Genomic DNA, 19067 nt, shown 5'->3' on the forward strand with positions numbered 1-19067 from the left:
GGGGAAAAAGACTATTTCATTATGGAGCTGAAATACCAGTGAGAGCTAGAGCACTCAGCCACACCAAGCGGTTTTGGATGAATCAATGGATCCTGCTGGCAGCTGGGGCCCAGACAAGAACGGGATGAAGAGGCCTTGAGTTGCCACCTTGTTAAGATGTTAGCTCTCTAATGGTTTTATTTGTGGTCCCAAAGGGGTCATTTAATGCAATAAAAAGGTCAGGATCTTAGTCGAGCCTCCACCAAAGCCCTGCACATTGGAGAGCTTGTCCAATGGATGTCACACTCACTTCCGTTCAGGTCAATTTCTTCCTTTTCCGGGGCCTACCTTTCCGTCAGCAGCTGCGTCTGGATAAAGTGGGGCTGAGGGAATGGGCCCCACTGCCGGCTCTCTGGAGCACTGCTTGGGGAAACAACCCTTGTGTCCCCCATGGGACACTGCACTGTCCCATAGAAAGTAAGAGCGAAAACCTGGTCAGAGGTCTGCGACGTGCAGGGGAAACACCAGGCTGGGAAGGATGATCAAGAAGCAGAGACAAACGGATCTCACTACAGGTGTGGTAAGCAAACGTGACCACGGATTCCAGAATATTTCCTGGCTGCTGCCTCCTTGAACATATAAGCCCCTAGAAAATAGGATGGCTACAATTACAAAAGCAGATACTATCAATTAATGCTGTCAAAGACATCAAGAGTGTGGAATCCTTACACTGCCGATGGGAATGTGAAATGGTACAGCCACTGTGAAAAACAGTCTGGCAGTTTCCCAAAAGAGCTACCATCTGACCCAGGAATTTCACTCCCAGGTATATATCCAAGAGAAAGTGCTAACCTATGGCCACACACAAGCTTGCACACAAATATTCACAGTGTTACTGACAAGAGCCTAACATGGAAATGACCCAGCTATCCATCAAAGGATGACTGAATTAAAGAACTGTGATATATCCATACAAGGAACATTACTCAGAAATAAAAGGAAATAAAATAGTGATACGTGTTACAGTATAGTTGAACTTTGAAACATTATGTGAAGTGAAAGATGTCAGTCACAAAAGGCCACGTGTTCTATGATTCCACTGATACGAAATGTCCAGAAGGCAAATATATTTAGAGACAGATAGCAGACGATTGGTGACCTAGACCTGGGGAGTCGGGGTGAAATGGAGAGTGACTTCTACTGGTTATGGGATTCTTTTAGGTTGTGTTGAAACTATTCTAAAATTGACGATGGGGAGGGTAGCACAACTTTGTAAATATACTAAAAACCATTAACTTGTACATTCTAAATGGGTGACTTGTATGGTATGTGAGTTACATCTCAATAAAGTTGCTACGAAACAGAAAAACAAACCTTAGAAAAGTGCCTGCTGTTTAGGTTTTGCTGACTAGAGGCACCCTCTGCTAGACTTCCCAAGGGCTTAAAGGAGGGCAGGTATCTACAGGAACTGGGGTCACTGTCACCTCTTGCTTTTACCAGGAGCTTCATAAAACCAACGAATCAACCCATTAGCTCCAGGAACAACAGAACCATCAGCGAGAACCCACAGCCAAAGAAGCAAGAGCTGTGAGTGTGCATATGTACACATGTGTGTGTGCAGTCAAGGCAGAATTCTCCTGAAGGCCAAGTTCAGTTCCATGACATTATTTGGGAAGGTCACATATACATTTGCTTCTGGTTTGTATCCCATTTGAAAACGCCGACAGTGACCATGTACTCTATTATTAGGCAATTTTTTCCAGTGTGGTATCTCGGTGGTGCTCTACACAATTTGTTTGGAGGCTAAACTAACTTTTTGAGTGATGAAGAACATCCCACCCCGGGGTTCTGGCCTAGGAAGGGCAGACTTCGGTTGTGCCGACTTTCCCATCCTGCACCTCACGTGACCCGAGCCAGGCCACCCCTGGGAAAGAACTCTTACCCCGAGGGAAGCTTCCTTCTTTCTGGCTCGCTGGCCTCCTGCAGGTGGAGGGGAGCCGGGGGACGAGGAGAGGGAAGGAGGCCCACTCTGGCTGGTCCCCTTCCAAGCAAAGGCCCCGGAGGAGGGGGCCTCCCAAAGGGAACAGAAGGGAGTGAGACAGGAGAGCATACGTTCTGCTCTTTCTAAACACGGGCTTAAAATGGATAAAGGAAAAATTAAATTACGCCGCAACTCTGAAAGTCATCCACTGAAGATAAACCCTCCCTTCAAAGAAATTACTCATCTTACTCCATGGTGGTATCTCAGGGTGTCTCAGTATTCAAATGTATTAAGCAATGCATAATACAATTATACACATATAATACAAATTATGCACAATGTATAATACAAATGGCTCGTGTCAAAACTCCACTTTCCAAGTTATTATCATCAATTTTTTTCTTTTTTGCTAAGTCATGAGAAGTCCAGCAACTTAAAAACCCAAACAAAAACTAAGAAGAACACGCGCGCAAAGATGGAAAAACATCCTTCGTGGAAGTTACTATGAGGCGAGCAGCTTCAGAAGGGAAAAAACACAATCTCTGACTAATATGAAGGAGACTCCAAATTGCTCTTGGCAACAATCTCTCAACCCTAGATTCCCCTCCCTCTATTCATCTCCACAGTTCCCAGCCAAAGGAAAATAAACTGAACAGCTCTCTCCCTGGCCCAACCTGTAGGGCTGCACGGCTGAGCAAGCATTGAGCAAACAGACATCCCCATGCAATTCTCCACCTGTGCAATCGTGGTAAACACCGGGCAGCCAGGCAGGGACTCGCCGCTCTGACCGGGCCGATCATCTCGATATTGGGAGAAAAATGCCTTTATTCTGGCGCCACGACATCAAAACAAGCATAATATCATCTCGTGACCTCAAACCCAAGAGATTTTCTTTTTTTAAAAACAAGGAAGAGGAAAACCATCCTCCTAGGAAGAGTGGGTATCAGTTCTGAAGAAGGAAGGCCCCAGAGCATCCCTCAGAGTGACTTAGCTTCAAGACAAGATTTATCAGTTCACCTTTCTCACAAAAGTGAGAGTTAATTCTCGAGGTGGTTCTCGTACACCTATTACACCATTCAAGATGGAAGGAGAAGTTAACAGACCAAATGTCCTGGAATATTTATGGCCGTTCTGTCTCTCAAAGATTCATCTGACAACGATTTTTTTAGGGCAGATATGTCAGGTCAGCAGAAACAGAGATGGACAGGAGCATGGGGAAATGGCACTGCGAGTGGAGATACAGTGGAGAGAGCACAAGCTTTTCAGTTGAGTCCTGAAACACCCTGGCAGGCGGGTGTGAGCCGCTCTGAGAGCTCTGCACAGTCCAGAGACCTGGGTTCTAGTGTTGATTTTGCTACCAAGTGCTGTGAACACGGACAAGCTTCCCCAGTGGTAGGATGCGGGGACTGGCACTCCCGCTGCAGCTCTGAGAGGATGGCAAGTGCCATCCCAGCCACTGAGGAACGAGGGTGGGGGTGGCAGGATGATGCTCTGGGGTGGCTCTCTGCCTGGCTGGCACGGATGCACAGAGGTGCCAGTCCTCCTGGAGGCTGCATGGGGCTCTTGTCGTCTTCAGCTGGGATGCGCCAGAACTAAAATCTCATCACAGAACCCATGATGATAAACCAATAATCTGAACGGCAGGGTCTCAATCAGCTTCATGGGCACTCTGTGCATGCTATGACGTCTCTTGGAGCCAAGGACCAGTCCTCATGACTGAAGCTTGGGGACACTCATCATTCCAGTCGCCCACCCCTCTCCTTCCCCCAGGCCTCCTGCTGCTACTCTTTCATGGCCGTGCTTCTGGAGCACTTCCCCACATACCATCTCACTTCATTCACTCAGTACTCACTGCCCACTCTCCTCTCCCAGCGCCTGACCCTGCCGTGCACACATCACCGAAGGACTATTACAAATACTATTCCCACTGACAGAGGCCAGAGACCAGGTCAGATTCCCGTCACGACACTTAGCATGGTGCTTGGAATCACACAGTAGACAATATCAGTTCAGTTTTGTCGCTCAGTCGTGTCCGGCTCTTTGTGACCCCATGGATTGCAGCATGCCAGGCTTCCGTAACAGTTGCTAAATAAATGACCGACTGATTGAATGGAAAGAAACTCAGGTTCAAGAAGGTGAACAACGGATGTAACATATACCACTGCTGCTGCTAAGTCACGTTAGTCCGACTCTGGGCAACCCCATAGACGGCAGCCCACCAGGCTCCGCTGTCCCTGGGATTCTCCAGGCAAGAACACTGGAGTGGGTTGCCATTTCCTTCTCCAATGCATGAAAGTGAAGAGTGAAAGTGAAGTCACTCAGTCGTGTCTGACTCTTCGAGATCCCATGGACTGCAGCCTACCAGGCTCCTCCGCCCATGGGATTTTCCAGGCAAGAGCACTGGAGTGGGGGTTCCATTGCATTCATACTATTTTTGTACAATTATACCAGAGTGATGTGGAGTCCTGTCTCCTCAACTAAAACTCAACATTCTAAAAGATGGGTGGTCGAAGAGGTAGCTTGGATTCCTGGCTCTGTCACTAGGTAGCGTGGTGGCTGACTTAACCTTTCTGAGCTTCAGTTTCCTCATCTGCCAAGTGGAGTTAATGTTTCCTATCTGATGGGTTATGCAGATTAGAGGAGACCTGGTACATGGGAGATAGTCTCTGAATGTCCCCTTCCTCTCCTCCCTGCCGGGAACCTCTCTGGCTTATCTCCCAGTCTTGACTCGGCAGGATAAGCCTCAGGTTCTACAACCTCCAGGCCTGTACTCTTTCTGTCTCCCTCCCTCGGGGTCCTGCCCCAGTGCCTCCTCTTAGCTGAAGCCTTGGGTGACCTCTCTTCTCATATCCCACACTGGCTCTCCCTGCAGTCTCTCCAGGTCACCCTGCTTGAGCCCTAGGTTTTGCTAATTCTGTGCAAGCCTCATTCATCAGTACTGGACGACCCTTGGTGGTGGCTCAGGCCGGAGTTCTTTCCACCTCTCCCAGCAGGTCCTGCGAGGTGTTTGGTGGAATCCTAGTCTATCCGTTTTATGAAGTTCTGGAACCCACGCTGGAGGCCTCCGGGGCTAGGTGGCACCAGCGTCAGTGGTTCTGTGTAAGAAGCGCTGGACTCACCTGGCCCCTGGCCTTCCAGTCCCTTCCCTGTGAAAACGGGGTGATGAGGGCCGTGGGGGCTGTCCTTGGGTGGTAGTTTGGGAGAACTTCGGAAACAGTTCCAAACACCAGGCTCAGATGACAGAGCACAGGCTGACTCAGTCATCTTTTAGGAGGGCGGATTTCTTTCCCCTTTCAGCCCAGGTTGGGCCTTAAGGGGAGAGGGTGGCACCCAGCTACTTTCTCTTCCTGGGGATCTAACCAGAGGAGGTTCTAATCCCCAGGACTTAAAACGGGGTGAAGGAGCAGAGCTGAAACTTGAACCTGGCAGGGCCTTCGCCCTTCCTCTCCCTCCCCTTCCATACAATCTTCTATGACTCTAGAGAAAAACTGCCTGATTGTTTCAACCACTTCCTTTACATTTTCATACTTCTGCATTTGGAGGGCTTTGGAAGGGGTACGCCCCCAGTCGGCCAATGAACGGCGGCGGCCTCGGGGCTGCCTCCTGTGCCCGGAGAGCCCAGTACCTGGGTTAAGAAAGAGGGCAGTGGCCCTCAGCCAGGACAGCAGAGGCCAGAAACCAGGACGACCAGACCCGACGACCCTCGGAGCCCTTACTACAGACAGGAAAACTGCACCGCGCTGGGCTGTGTAGCGGGGTGCGCGGTCTTTCCAGAGTCCCTCCCAGGCCAGCCCGTGGCCCCTGCAGGGAACCGGGGCTCGGGAGGGTGCGACGGGGGTCCGACCGCCTCGCGAGCGAGCTCCGGGATGTCCCGGCTTAGCTCCACGCCCACCGACGCCCACCCGCCCTATTCTGCTTGCGATTCAGCCCAGGGACCGCGGCTGGACTCCCTCCGGCTTGCGCAGCGACTTGTGCCAACTCCCCCTTTCATTCCTGCCCCTGTCCTAACTTCTGCCAGGAGTTGCCTTGGCTTCCACACCACCTCCACCCCCAACCAAATTTTGCGTCTGATATTGGAAGGAGGCAAGCTTTATTATTATTATTATTATTTTTTTTTTGGTGTTGGGGGCGCGGGTAGCAAGGTATTGAAACTAACTGTTCATCGGCCACTACCTTCCTGAGTGCCGCTCGCACTCCGCTGTCCCCTCTCCGTCACCCCAGAACCTGCCGCGAGGGCGGCGGGTGCGGGGAACGAGAGCAGAGTTGCTGCACCCCGAGTCCCCGGTTCTTTCCTGCGTTTCGCCGCGCGCCCCTGCATAAGCGCGGGGGCCCCAGCACGCTCGGCTCCAGCCCCAGGGCGGCTCTGAAACTCCTCTCATTCGCCGCCACCCAAGCCGCACGAGCGCCAGTCGGAGCAGCCACCCGGGCCCGGGATCCCCTCGGTGGAGCGCGAACACCCGCAGCGCCCGAAGAGAGGACGCAGCCGCCCGGCGCCCGAGGGGCCTCCCCCGACCCCAATCCCCACCCTTCCCCACCCAGGGCCGCCTGCCCAGAGCCCCAAGCCCATCCCAAGCCCGCTCCGGTCCGGTCCGGTCCGGTCCCAAGGCCGCGGCAAACCCACCTGGCCGCCCCGGGGACGCCGCTCGTGCCCGGGTCGTGTCCTGAGCGCCGCCAGGGTCCCGGGCTGGGAATCCACGCGGCAGCGCAGCTCAGGGGAGCCTGCCGCAGCCGGCGGGAGGTTGTCATTGATTCGTGCAGGGCGAGTTAAGCCATTCCAGGAGTGGTTTTGAGAGAGCACTCCCACCCCTCCCTCCAACCAGAAGTATTTGGCAGGCAGCCCCTTTTCGTCCACCTGTACTGTTCAGCGCGGACCGGGACCAATTTCACCAGTCGCGCTTTACACCTCACTTTTTGATATGCAAAGTAAGCCCTTTGCTCAAAGGGAATGCAGAAATGGAAGCAGGGTGATGGAGGAGTTCCCCGCCCCCCACTTTCCTCCTGGATCTCACCATTTGTTTCTTTTTTTTTTTCTCTAATATTTCACAAAATGCCTTACCATTTATCTCAAATCAGGGGCGGCTTTTCATTGTCACTGTCCCCCCACCCCCAATTCTGCATGTCTTTTATTTTTAGAGGCAATTTGATTCCCATTTGCCTGAAACCTGAGCCCAATAAAATTACTGGAATTATATGTTTTCTCTTTAAAGGGTCGTGAGTGTAACTTACCAAATAAAACACTGCACAGCAAGCATTCAAGTGGCAAGTGACAAAGAGGGAGGTGCAGGAAATAGGCAGAGAACCCTCCACTGGGTTGCCCAGGGGAACCTGGCCCAGAAGGAGTCCTGAGGCCTGAGGTGGGGGGTGCCTACGGCCGCTCCTCCCCAACAACAAACAGTATCACCAGACTTGCTTTGGCTTTGCTCCTTTCTAAGACTGACTCAGAAATGCCAACCAGAGACCCAACAGTCCACATTTGGGGTGGGCCAGCCACCAATCCCAGAAAGGTGTGGCGGGGCGCCCTTGCCCAAACTGTTCCTTGAAACCACACACCACGCCCTTTTCGAAAAGTGCCAGCTAGGAGGTGCCTGCTGCTGTCGGCCCTCTTCCCCAATAACTGTCCTTCATTTGGGGCGGTGGGGGGGGGACCTTCATGAACTCCTTGGTACCTAGGCTGGCAGTTCTCAGAAGGGGGGGAGGAGCAGGGGGTAGGGGGTGGGATCCTTCTTCCCCGGTAACCAGCTCCCCCTTGTGAGATGGAGAATCAGCAGGGAACAAATGAGACCAAAGAGAGGCCTGGACCTCACCACCTCTGCCACCAACACGAAGCACCCTAAAGCCAAAGGTAAACCCCAAAGGTCCATCACTCTATGAAGGCCAAGGATGGGACGGAGGGTTTGCAGCACGCCAGGAAGAATGGGTCAGACTTAAATGCCTCCTCCAGCAGGTGCCCCCTGCCTGAAATCCCAGTGTTAATGATTCATCCTGTTGTGGGGCACACCCAGCAGAGAGCCTGCTCCAGGCAGGCAAATTTGCTTCAGGAAGGCAGGAAGGGTCTCTCTCTGTGTAGTTCTAAAACTGTAAATACCCATGGGTTTGGGGCAAGAGTCCCTACAAAGGGCTGGAAGGAGTTTGTCAGATTTTCTCTGTATGGTAGGGGATCACGGATAGCAGCCTGTGGGGGAGCAGAGAGGTTTGGAAGCAGGGAGGGATGAGGAAGGCAGGGGAGGGAAGGGGAGGGGGTGCGAAGTCAGGGAATTGAGCACTGGAGGTCAGAAGGGAAGGTGCTTAATCAGGGCAGGTGGACAGTTTCCAAGACTGGATGACTCCATAGCTTTTTATCAAAAACTCCCGGAACACCCAGACCAAAGAATGAAAAGTCAAATCCCTTTGTCCACAGAGGCGCTAATGAAATACCCAGTCAAGCGCAACTCCACACTCCACTCCCAGGCCCCGTGGGTGAAGGTGCCAACGCATGACCTGGATGGAGTCAGGATCAATCCAGAGGTGTTAGCTGTGTGCCCACAAGTTGAGGTTTGGTTCTGACTGCCTGGGTGGAGGTGGGGCGCCGTGGAGTGCCACCCTCGGAGCCTCAGGTCTTGTGAGGAGAGAAAGCACCGGTGGCTTGTCGGCATGGGGTGGGGTCCACAGAGCACTCTTCGGGGTCCATTAAGGAGCCGGGTCCTGCAGTCATGAAGATAGAACTCCTGGAGGGGGGAGAGGGCTCCCGGAAACAGTCCCTCAGGCCTGGAAGTTTGTGCTGCTGTGAGCAGGGGTGGGAGTGAGGGCTAGGGGACAGGGCAGCTGGCCAGGCTTATGGGGTTCTTCCAGCAGATAAACCATCAGGCCGACAAGGGAGACCCAGTTTATGGATACAGCTTCCAGCTAAAAGGAGAGAGTGCAGGGCAGGGCCTGCTTTGGAGGGAGCGAGGATTGGAGCACCTCTTTCAAACCCAGCTGGAGCTGGATGTGGGCAGAAGGGGAGGAGGCAGGAGGCCGCAGGGAGGGGTGGTGGAGAGTTGCGTGCCCAGCCCAGCCTGCCCCTAGGCGGCTCCTCCTAGCAGGGCTCTGGCCCCTGGACCTGAAGGAGTGTCTGAGTAGGCCAGTGGGTGGTGCCAGGGCTGACTGTATTGCAGCCAAGAGCCCCGGGGGAGAGCTGGCCACGGTCCAGCCCGCTGGCTGGGTACCTCGGTGGACAGTGGATGTCATTGCACCCTCCGCCTTAATCACTGTGTGTGCGTGCTAGGCTGGGACCCGCCCTTTCGGAAGGGCTGTGGGCAAAAAGTGGGGAGCCCTGCCCCAGTCCCCCTCCAGCCTCGCCTCTCCCCTGTTCTCAGCCCCCAAGCCAGCTGCCTCCTGAGAACAGGAACATAAAGGAGTCTTGGCGGGTGGGTGGGGGTTGGCGAGAGAGGCTCCCACAGCCACACAGAAGGGGCTCAGGGCGGGCCAGGCTCTAGATCTGTTCCTGTGCCTCTCCTCTGGGGAGGTGGTTCGCCCCCTCCCTCTTACTCACCCCCCCTCCCCCTCCTTCCCGCCCCACCCCCTTCCTGGGTCAGGTCGGTCAGAGCACTTGGAAACAGGCTGGCTTACAGACGCCTTGCCTTCCACATCTGCCTCCAAACCCACAACACACTCTTGTTCCAGGGCGGATGAAAGTTCCTGCTCCAACCACCAAGCAATGGCTCAGAAGGCTAAACAGAAGCACAGGCAGCAAATTGGCTACTGTCAACTTGCAACTTCAGTGGTGCCCGGTCCTCAGCTGTGATGCAGGCACGCAGACAGCTTCTGTCTGGGCGTGCACGCTTACCGAATGTCCGTATATACATGTGTAGAGAGGTGGACACAGAGACAGGCCGTGTCATCTGAGAACACTAATCACTGCCAGCCATGGAGCATCTAGCCCCTCATTTAATCCTTGCAGCCACACCAGGAGGTAGGTCCTTTCATTCTCTCCCCTTTACTGATGAGGAAACGAGGGCTCAGAGAGGCCATATCACTTGTTCGAGGTCACACGGCTTGATAAATCATAACCACTGGACATAACACCTGGGTCTTTGGACTCTGCTGCCCAGAGGCTGACCCCAGGCTTGGCCTCTGGCTTTTTGTCTGGTTCCTACAACTGGCTCCCTAAGGAGCAGTTTGCTTTGCTGGTGTGTGTGCCTCGATTTCCCCACCTGCTAAGCAGGCAGAGTAATGGCTCTTACTGAATTGAGAGGCTGTTATTGGCCAGGAGGAGGCTGAGAGGGAGGTTAGGCTTCGGTGAAGCACGAGAGCGAGTCTTCCCTAGAGGATGCACACGGCACTGGGGTTGAATGTTTCTCAAGCTGGAAACCCGGAATCACCCTTGCTGCCTCTCTCTCCTTTTGCCGCCTGCCCCCCAACCCTGCCCCAGCCATCCATCCACGTGCAAGACTCAGATCTCCACAGCAGACCTCGGATCTACCTTCTTCCTGCCTCCTCCCCGACGGCCCCAGCCACCACCCCACTCCCCTTGACTTGTGCAGGCAGGACCCTTCACCAGCCCCCCTGCCCCGACTCCTGTCCTGTTCCTTCCACCCAGCACCGCCCAGGTAATCTCCAGACGTGCATCTGGTCACATCGCAGAGCACTTAACATGTGGGCCAGATGGCTCTCCACGGCCCACGAGGCACAGAGAAATCCCTGCCCCTCTCTCCACACCCACCCCTGCCTCCCACCCCATCCTCCAGTCACAGGCAGACACGCCAGTTCCTCTGCCTTCCTGTTGTGGGAACTTCCTTGGCCTGCCTTGCCCTCCCCTACCTCAGGTTGTGAAGACACGTCACCTCCTCAGAGAAGGCTTCCTTGACTACCGCAGATAAATTAGAAATCCCGTCCCTCCTCCCCCACTATTTGTTTCTGACCCTTAGTCAAAGCACTCATGCAGCTTGCATACTTATATCTGACGTCATGTTTACATTGAACTGGTGGCTCAGATGGTAAAGCGTCTGCTTGAGATACGGGAGACCCGGGTTCGATCCCTGGGTCAGGAAGATCCCCTGGAAAAGGAAATGGCAACTCACTCCAGTACTCTTGCCTGGAAAATCCCATGGATGGAGGAGGCTGGTAGGCTACAGTCCATGGGGTTGCAAAGAGTCAGACACAACTGAGCGACTTCACTTTATACTGAACTATATTTGACTGTCCCTCCCACTAGAACAGAGGCTGCTTGTGGGCTGGGGACCCTGTATGTCTTTTTCACTGTATATAGTTGGGCTTCCCTGGTGGCTCATCGGTAAAGAACCCAAGAGACTCGGGTTCAATCCGTGGGTTGGAAAGATCCTGGCAGAAGAAACTGGCAACCCATTCCAGTATTCTTGCTTGGGAAATCCCAAGGACAGAGGAGCCTGGCAGGCTGCCATCCAAGGGGTCGCAAAGAGTTGGACACAACTTAGCAACTAAACAACAACAAAAACATACCTGAAAAACACAAATAAACAAAAAACATATTTGATACAGGTTAGCCTCCTGACAAATACACTGGGGGAAAAAAATGCTTATAGAGAAAACCCTAGATCCGGGAGACTGGAGGACTGGCTCTAGTCCTGGCTCAGCCACTGGCAGGCTGCGTGCCCCCGGAGGTATCACCCGCCCTCCCCCATCCTCATCCTCGTCCTCTGTAAGGGGGAATGATTCCCAGGTGGCTCAGAGGGTAAAGCGTCTGCCTGCAATGTGGGAGACCCGGGTTCAATCCCTGGGTCGGGAAGATCCCCTGGAGAAGGAAATGGCAACCTACTCCAGCATTCTTGCCTGGAAAATCCCATGGATGGAGCCTGGTGGGCTACCGTCCATGGGGTCACAAAGAGCCGGACTCGACTGAGCGACTTCACTCAGGGGGAACTATGGGTGAGATGACCGCCAGGAGCCTGAGCAGGTCGACATTCAGCAGCCAGGCTGGCTTTCATCCTCGGAGAATGAATGTGTAGGTGCTAATAAACAAACGAGGAGAGAACCCTGGCTGTCAGGCACTCGAGAGGGCTTCGGGACGGATTCGCTTCTGCTGTTGGCCCCCGGCTGACGCTTGATGCGAATCAGCTCACATCCCTGAGCACTCCTCCCACTACACCCCGCTCCCTGCCACCTCTGCACAGGCTGCCACACGAGCGTGGAAACAGGACCACACACAAGTGTGGTCCAGAGCAAGTGAACCAGTAGGAGACCCAGTCGGGGCAGATTTTATCTGGGGATTACCAGCCAACAGCCATGCTCCCCCGACTCGCCACGTCTGAGGGCCCAGCCTCTGAGGAGGCCTGTGCGTGCGTGTCCGTGGCTCCTACACCCGTCACGCTGCTTGGCTTTCACAGCGACCCTGAGTCCCACTCTGCAGATGAGGAAACTGAGGCTTAGATTAAAAAGCGAGTGAGTGGCCGAATGGAGCTCTTTGAAATCAGAGACGCAAAACTCTCGTGAGGTTAATATTCTTATAAAAACTTATGTATATGATTTTAAAGAGAATATGATGTAGCTGAAAAAACAGAGGCGAGAAGGTGACCCATAATCCCACCACATGAGGCGATGGGACGGCCACAGGGCAGGGCCCCTAGTCTCTCTCCAGGGCTTCAGTGGCCATGACCTACCTCCCCGCAACTGGAGCAGACAGTTCACGCCCCCCACCCCAACCGCCTCATTAAACACAGGCTTCACCCGCCATCCTACTTTCAACAAATGTTTAATTAAACATTTAGTTAAATTTTGAGGAAAACTCAACTGGCTGGAGTGGAAAGGGGCCGCTTCGGACACACCCGGCGGCTTCCAACAGGCCCAGCTTCCTGTCAACGACAAGCCGAGTCCTCACTCCTCTGAAGTCCCCGGTTTGTACTGTGCTCACAAGGATGTCCCTGTAATCACGCAGCTCTATCACTTTGATCCTCAGATCAGATTTTATTCACCTGTATTAGAATGCCAACATGAGATAACAATTCATCGGCTGTTGAGCATCGAGAACAGAGAGGGAGCCACGACTGAATCTAAGCGAAGCTTATACAGTCACAAAGTTTATCCGAATCTGCCAGTGGCCAGAGCTGCACTCACTTCTGCTCCTGGGTCTTAGGGCAGCAGACACATCACCCAGAACCCACTGCAGTTGACCGGACACCTTGATCTAACTCCCTGACTTCTTCAAGCACACAGAGGTGATCCAGGGAAGCCCCTGGCCTTTAGTTGCCCAGTCCAGTGGGCACTGGAGAAGAAAGTGAGGCCCAGTGAGGGTGGTCGGGTACTGGGAGCCCTCCTTCCCTCCTCAGGTGGGCTGGGAGACCAGCTGGAGCTCACCCTGGCCTCGGGTGGGAGCCTCTGAGAGGAGGTTCGGGCTGAGCATAGGGTGCCCAGGTGCCAGAACTGTTGTCTCCGGGGAAGTGAGGGCGAAGTACCCGGCCAGGCTGGGCTCACGGCAGACTCAGTGAGCTCAGCCTGGGGGCTCAGGGCTGGGGCCTCGCCTCCTGGAATATTGTACTGCACGGCACCCTCGGGAGGAGGGGAGGGCCGTGAGCTTCAGCAGAGCAGCTGGTGCTCTGGGTGACTGGGCCTGTCACCGGAGCAGGCCGGGCGGGCGTCCAGGGAGGAGGGCTTGGCCAGTGGGGGCAGTGGCCGGAAAGGGGCCACACTTCCGGCTGGGGAGGCAATGCCCCGTGTCCATTCCTCTATCCCTCCGCCTTTTTCTTTTCCCAGGTGTGTACTGATTGCCTCCCCGTGGCCCCCACTGCTTCGGCCGTGGCTATAACGTGAACACATCATGCGACACCTTCACATGTCACGTCTCCATCCTCGTGGAGCTGATCATCCAGTAGGGGAGAGACAATGAACAGATATCCATCTACCATGAAGTCAGCTGGGTGAGGCCAAGTCTTTGTCCCTCGGTCTTTTCCTTCTTTGTCGCCCACGGCCTCTCACCTCATTTGATCCCCACCCCCAAGGGGCCAGGAGAGCAGGATTTATAGCTCCCACAGACAGTGAGGCAATGGGGTTGGGAGTGGGGAGGTGACTTGCCCAAGGTCATACTGGGCGCAGTGGTGAAGACGCTGCCTGTAACCCCAGCCGGCTGACTCCTTGCCCAGTGCTCCCAGTACTGTCCTCCCCAGCACAGTCACCTAGACTTAACTGCAAAGCAAGAGAGGACTTAACTCTGTGCTTCTAGCAATGTCCTTTTTTTTTTTTTTTTGTAAAGGGGATATTTATGCACAGAGTACTAAAAAAAGCAAGAAAGGAAGGAAGACAAGGAGGGAGACAGAGAGAGAAAGCAAGGAAAGGAGGAAGGAAAGGAAGAAAAAAAAAAGGAACTAAGAATCTCAACCTCGAGAAACAACTAACTTACCTAATAGTAAATGACCCTTATGAGACAGGACCCCGTGGGTCTAGGCAGCCTAGGGAACTGAGGTCCCAGCTACACCAGCTGCAAACTCTAGCCTCAACCCAAATTTTCTTTGGTAAATAAGGCGAAAGTTGGCCTATGCTTCCTGGGTCCCTGCAAATGTGGGAGGCCCCCTAACCCAACCAGGCTGTTGATATCCTTGGGCATAGCATGGATGCCCACTTGTCCCTTAGCTGGTGTTCGACCAGGAGGAGGAAGGGTGGTGACAGGAATGGGGAAGATGAGGCAGGGCTGCGTGTGTGCGGGCACGCTCATGTGAGTGTACTATACACGGAGACTGGTGAGTAGAGGGGCCAGCAGCTGGGCTGGGTGACTGCTGGGGAAAGGCTACACACCAGCCTCTTCTCTGTTGGATGAAGCAGTGAGCAGGGCTCCAACACCCTCCAGAAAAGTGTCTGCCCTCAATGGTCCCAGGGTGCTCAGGCAGAGGGTGGCCTCACCCCTCCCCTTGTGCTGGTCAGCATGCCATTGCTGAGGTTGTGGGAGGGGGGGCAGTGGTGAGAATGGCTAGCACAGCCCACGACCCTTCTTGAGGGTCAGACAAGCCAACCAGGCTGGAAGGTCAGCCCAGTGACCTTCACTCATTGAAGCTGGTGTTTTCATTAAGGTCAAGGGTAGGTCTGTAGGATGAATGGGAGAACAAGGCAGAACTGAATGGTCATGATGGAGATCAAAACAAGGGCCTTGGCCTCCTACAAGGACCACATCAAAGAAAAGACTCACTGTTAACCCCCAAGGACAGGAAAATAATGATAATCATAATAGCTGCAAGCACTAAGGCATCATTTCTTTTAAACCTCGGCAACGACTCTATGAAGTCTATATATTATTATTCCCCTTTTAGAGAATGGCAGCTCAGAGCCAGGATTTGAACCCAGGTCACAATGACCACCGTTAAAAATCACTTTTAATCCTGAAAAACCACATGAGGTAGCTCAGAATATTTTTGGCCTTTGAGTGGAGTGGGAGAAATCAGAGTGAGACAGAAGGTTCAGTTCAGTTCAGTTCAGTCGCTCAGTCGTATCCGACTCTGTGACCCCATGAATCGCAGCACGCCAGGCCTCCCTGTCCATCACCAACTCCCAGAGTTCACCCAAACTCATGTCCATAGAGTCAGTGATGCCATCCAGCCATCTCATCCTCTGTCGTCCCCTTCTCTTTCTGCCCCTAATCCCTCCCAGCATCAGAGTCTTTTCCAATGAGTCAACTCTTCGCATGAGGTGGCCAAAGTACTGGAGTTTCAGCTTTAGCATCATTTCCTCCAAAGAAATCCCAGGGCTGATCTCCTTCAGAATGGACTGGTTGGATCTCCTTGCAGTCCAAAGGACTCTCGAGAGTCTTCTCCAACACCACAGTTCAAAAGCATCAATTCTTCGGCACTCAGCTTTCTTCACAGTCCAACTCTCACATCCATACATGACCAGTGGAAAAACAATAGCCTTGACTAGACAGACCTTTGTTGGCAAAGTAATGTCTCTGCTTTTCAATATGCTATCTAGGTTGGTCATAACTTTTCTTCCAAGGACTAAGTGTCTTTTAATTTCATGGCTGCAATCACCATCTGCAGTGATTTTGGAGCCCCCAAAAATGAAGTCTGACACTGTTTCCACTGTTTCCCCATCTATTTCCCATGAAGTGATGGGACCGGATGCCATGATCTTCATTTTCTGAATGTTGAGCTTTAAGCCAACTTTTTCACTCTCCACTTTCACTTTCATCAAGAGGCTTTTTAGTTCCTCTTCACTTTCTGCCATAAGGGTGGTGTCATCTGCATATCTGAGGTTATTGATATTTCTCCCGGCAATCTTGATTCCAGCTTGTGCTTCTTCCAGTCCAATGTTTCTCATGATGTACTCTGCATATAAGTTAAATAAGCAGGGTGACAGTATACAACCTTGATGTATTCCTTTTCCTATTTGGAACCAGTCTGTTGTTCCACGTCCAGTTCTAACTGTTGCTTCTTGACCTGCATATAAGTTTCTCAAGAGGCAGGTCAGGTGGTCTGGTATTCCCATCTCTTTCAGAATTTCCCACAGTTTCTTGTGATCCACACAGTCAAAGGCTTTGGCATAGTCAATAAAGCAGAAATAGATGTTTTTCTGGAGCTCTCTTGCTTTTTCCATGATCCAGCGGATGTTGGCAATTTGATCTCTGGTTCCTCTGCCTTTTCTAAAACCAGCTCGAACATCTGGAAGTTCACGGTTCACGTATTGCTGAAGCCTGGCTTGGAGAATTTTGAGCATTACTTTACTAGCGTGTGAGATGAGTGCAAGTGTGCGGTAGTTTGAGCATTCTTTGGCGTTGCCTTTCTTTGGGATTGGAATGAAAACTGACCTTTTCCAGTCCTAGTCTCATTAATCATAATGGGGGAAAGCATTAGAACAGACTCTTGTCTGAGGCTGTCTATGTTGTTTGGGTATCTCAAGGCCTAGCTTAAATAGCCATCTGCCTATTAGAGTTAGCAGGCTCACCTAGCAGTGAGCTCTAGGACCAATAAAGTCCTTGGTAAAGACTTTACACTTCATGGAATTCTCCAGGCCAGAATACTGGAGTGAGTAGCCTTTCCCTTCTCCAGGGGATCTTCCCAACGCAGGGATCAAACCCAGGTCTCCTGCATTGCAGGCGGATTCTTTACCAGCTGAGCCACAGGGGAAGCCCTCCTTGAAGAATAGGAAGGTGTAACAGTCTGCACTGTGTTCTGTAGGGGAGTATGGACTGCGGTGGTTGGAGCATGGCGCTGTCACTCAGAAGACGGATTTCAGTGGTGATGGGTAACTGATTGGTTTGGCCTTGCCAATGAGTGGCCCCGGGTTGAGAATCAGTGCTCTGCAAAGACATTGTCACTCACCTAGGTCCTTTGGGTATGTGCTGAGGGTGGGGGTGCGGAGCAGAGATCTCATGTTAAGCATGATTCTTTACATCAACCATTTTTAATAGCTGCATAGAGCACCAGCGAGTGGATACAATATCTCATACATAAGCACTCTGTCCTCTTGAACACTCGGAACTTTTCCATATTATAGGTAATACTAGGATGAACATTCTTATGAATGAACATCCCCCATATTTGGGATTATTGTCTTAGACTCTCAGAGAAAGGATGGGAAGTATATGAACATTTTCATGGCTCCTAACATATAGCGCTAAGTTGCATTTTCCAAAAAAATATTGCACTTTAGGCCGACCTGGCAATGTTCGAGAGTGTCAGTTTCACCACAGAAGCTGCCAGTATTTCCACAATTTCACTTTAAAGATAAGGAACGGAAGCTGGACTTGTCAAAGTGACCTGTGGCCTGTCTGAAGTTACGCTTAGTCAATGCCAAACTGGGGACAAGAACTCAGGGATGTCTTATTCACCAGCCAGGGTATTTTGCTGCTGCTGGCTTTCTCTACCTCCAACCAGGCAGGAGGGAAGCCATCAAGCCTGGTGCATCGTTCCCTCTCTGCCCCCCTCTCCCTGCCAGCTCTGATGTCAGCTGCCCAAGGAGCTCACGTTTCAGGGCTTTTCACTGTTTTTCTGCTTCTAAAACCCAGGCCTCTCCTCTCTCAAGCTCCCCACCTTCTGAGAACCTTCCTCCGATGGTTCAAAGGAAATCGTCACATACTTGAACTGTGGGTTAGATGTAGATAAGTGGGTGGGGAAGCAGTGGGACAAAGGCGAGGTGACAGCCAAGGGGAGAGACAAAGGCCAGCCAGACCGGCCAGAGCAGTGGGTGCCACAAGAGGAAAGACACAGCGAGAAGGTGGTTGGGCCTGACGTGCTGAATTAGGGAGTTAAGTCTAAGGGACTTGAGAGCATCCCTGGCCAGACACCTGCTGCTGTGGGGACACGGATTGTTTCCAGAGGAAAGCTGGGCAGGGCCCTTAACAGGGTATCTCGGAGGGTCTCAAAGGATCCTTAAACCCTCCAGCTAGACCATAAGCAAAACTACAAGAGTATCTGAGTATGCTCTTTTTCAGGACAGACAGCCCAGCGTGTTCATCAGATTTTCAAAAAGGTTTCTAACCAACTCCACTCCCCTTCCAAATTTCAAAGCAAAATTAAAATGAAAGGTTAAAGTCATCTAGAAATATATACTTTGTTCCTGAGTTACACACACACACACACACACAAACACATATATTTACCATGGTAAAAAGAGAGGAAATAATTATAGATGGTCCTTCTCAGATAGGTAGATGGTAGATAGATACGTAGGTAGGTGATAAATTGATAGATGATTGTAAATAATTGATAGATGATTTCTAACGATAAATGATTGACAAGCAATTGCTAGAACAGATCTATAGATAGCAAGTAGACCCAGTAAAGAGTTATTATTTGTGCCACCTGTTTTCTTCTTTTTTCCTGCGTGACAGGGAGCTGGTGGAGCTGGGAGGAGCTGGAAAACCTGGTCCTGAGGTGTTCAGATCACTGCCCTCCAAGAACGATCAGAGGCAAAGATAAAGCCTTTGTGAAGTGACAAAGTCAGTTAGTGGGAAAATGGGATTTGGTTTCACAACTTTTCCAGAGCCATCTCTTGCGTAAGACGGGACGCCCTTGAAAACAATCACAGTGAGCCCTTCTCGAGCACTTAGTGGGTGTCGGGCGCTGTGCTAAGTGCTTTACAAGTATTATCTTGTTTACTTCTCAGCAGCGCTGGTGATTCGGGCAGCACTATACCTCCTGTTTTACAAGAAAGGAAATGGAGGCCCCGGGACGTGAAGTCACCAGCCCCAAAGCAA

At 52.1% G+C, this 19067-nt stretch overlaps 1 protein-coding gene across 10 annotated transcripts in view; it reads right to left on the reverse strand.

The window, feature by feature from the left end:
• Positions 1–19067, reverse strand: part of ZBTB7C (zinc finger and BTB domain containing 7C) — a 383007-nt gene that overhangs the window by 101956 nt on the left and 261984 nt on the right. Inside the window, exon 1 of one of the 10 annotated variants that reach the window (XM_070779008.1) lies at positions 7187–7361. The exons of 8 other annotated variants lie outside the window; for them this stretch is intronic. In XM_070779008.1, the coding sequence (XP_070635109.1) occupies positions 7187–7212 (26 nt within the window). In that variant the 5' untranslated portion in view covers positions 7213–7361. Of the gene's footprint in view, positions 1–6581; positions 6921–7186; positions 7362–19067 lie in introns of those variants that run through there. One more of the 10 variants, XM_019986435.2, reaches the window with a different exon arrangement.

This window comes from Bos indicus, chromosome 24, assembly GCF_029378745.1.
Source record: "Bos indicus isolate NIAB-ARS_2022 breed Sahiwal x Tharparkar chromosome 24, NIAB-ARS_B.indTharparkar_mat_pri_1.0, whole genome shotgun sequence".
Lineage (NCBI taxonomy): Eukaryota > Metazoa > Chordata > Mammalia > Artiodactyla > Bovidae > Bos > Bos indicus.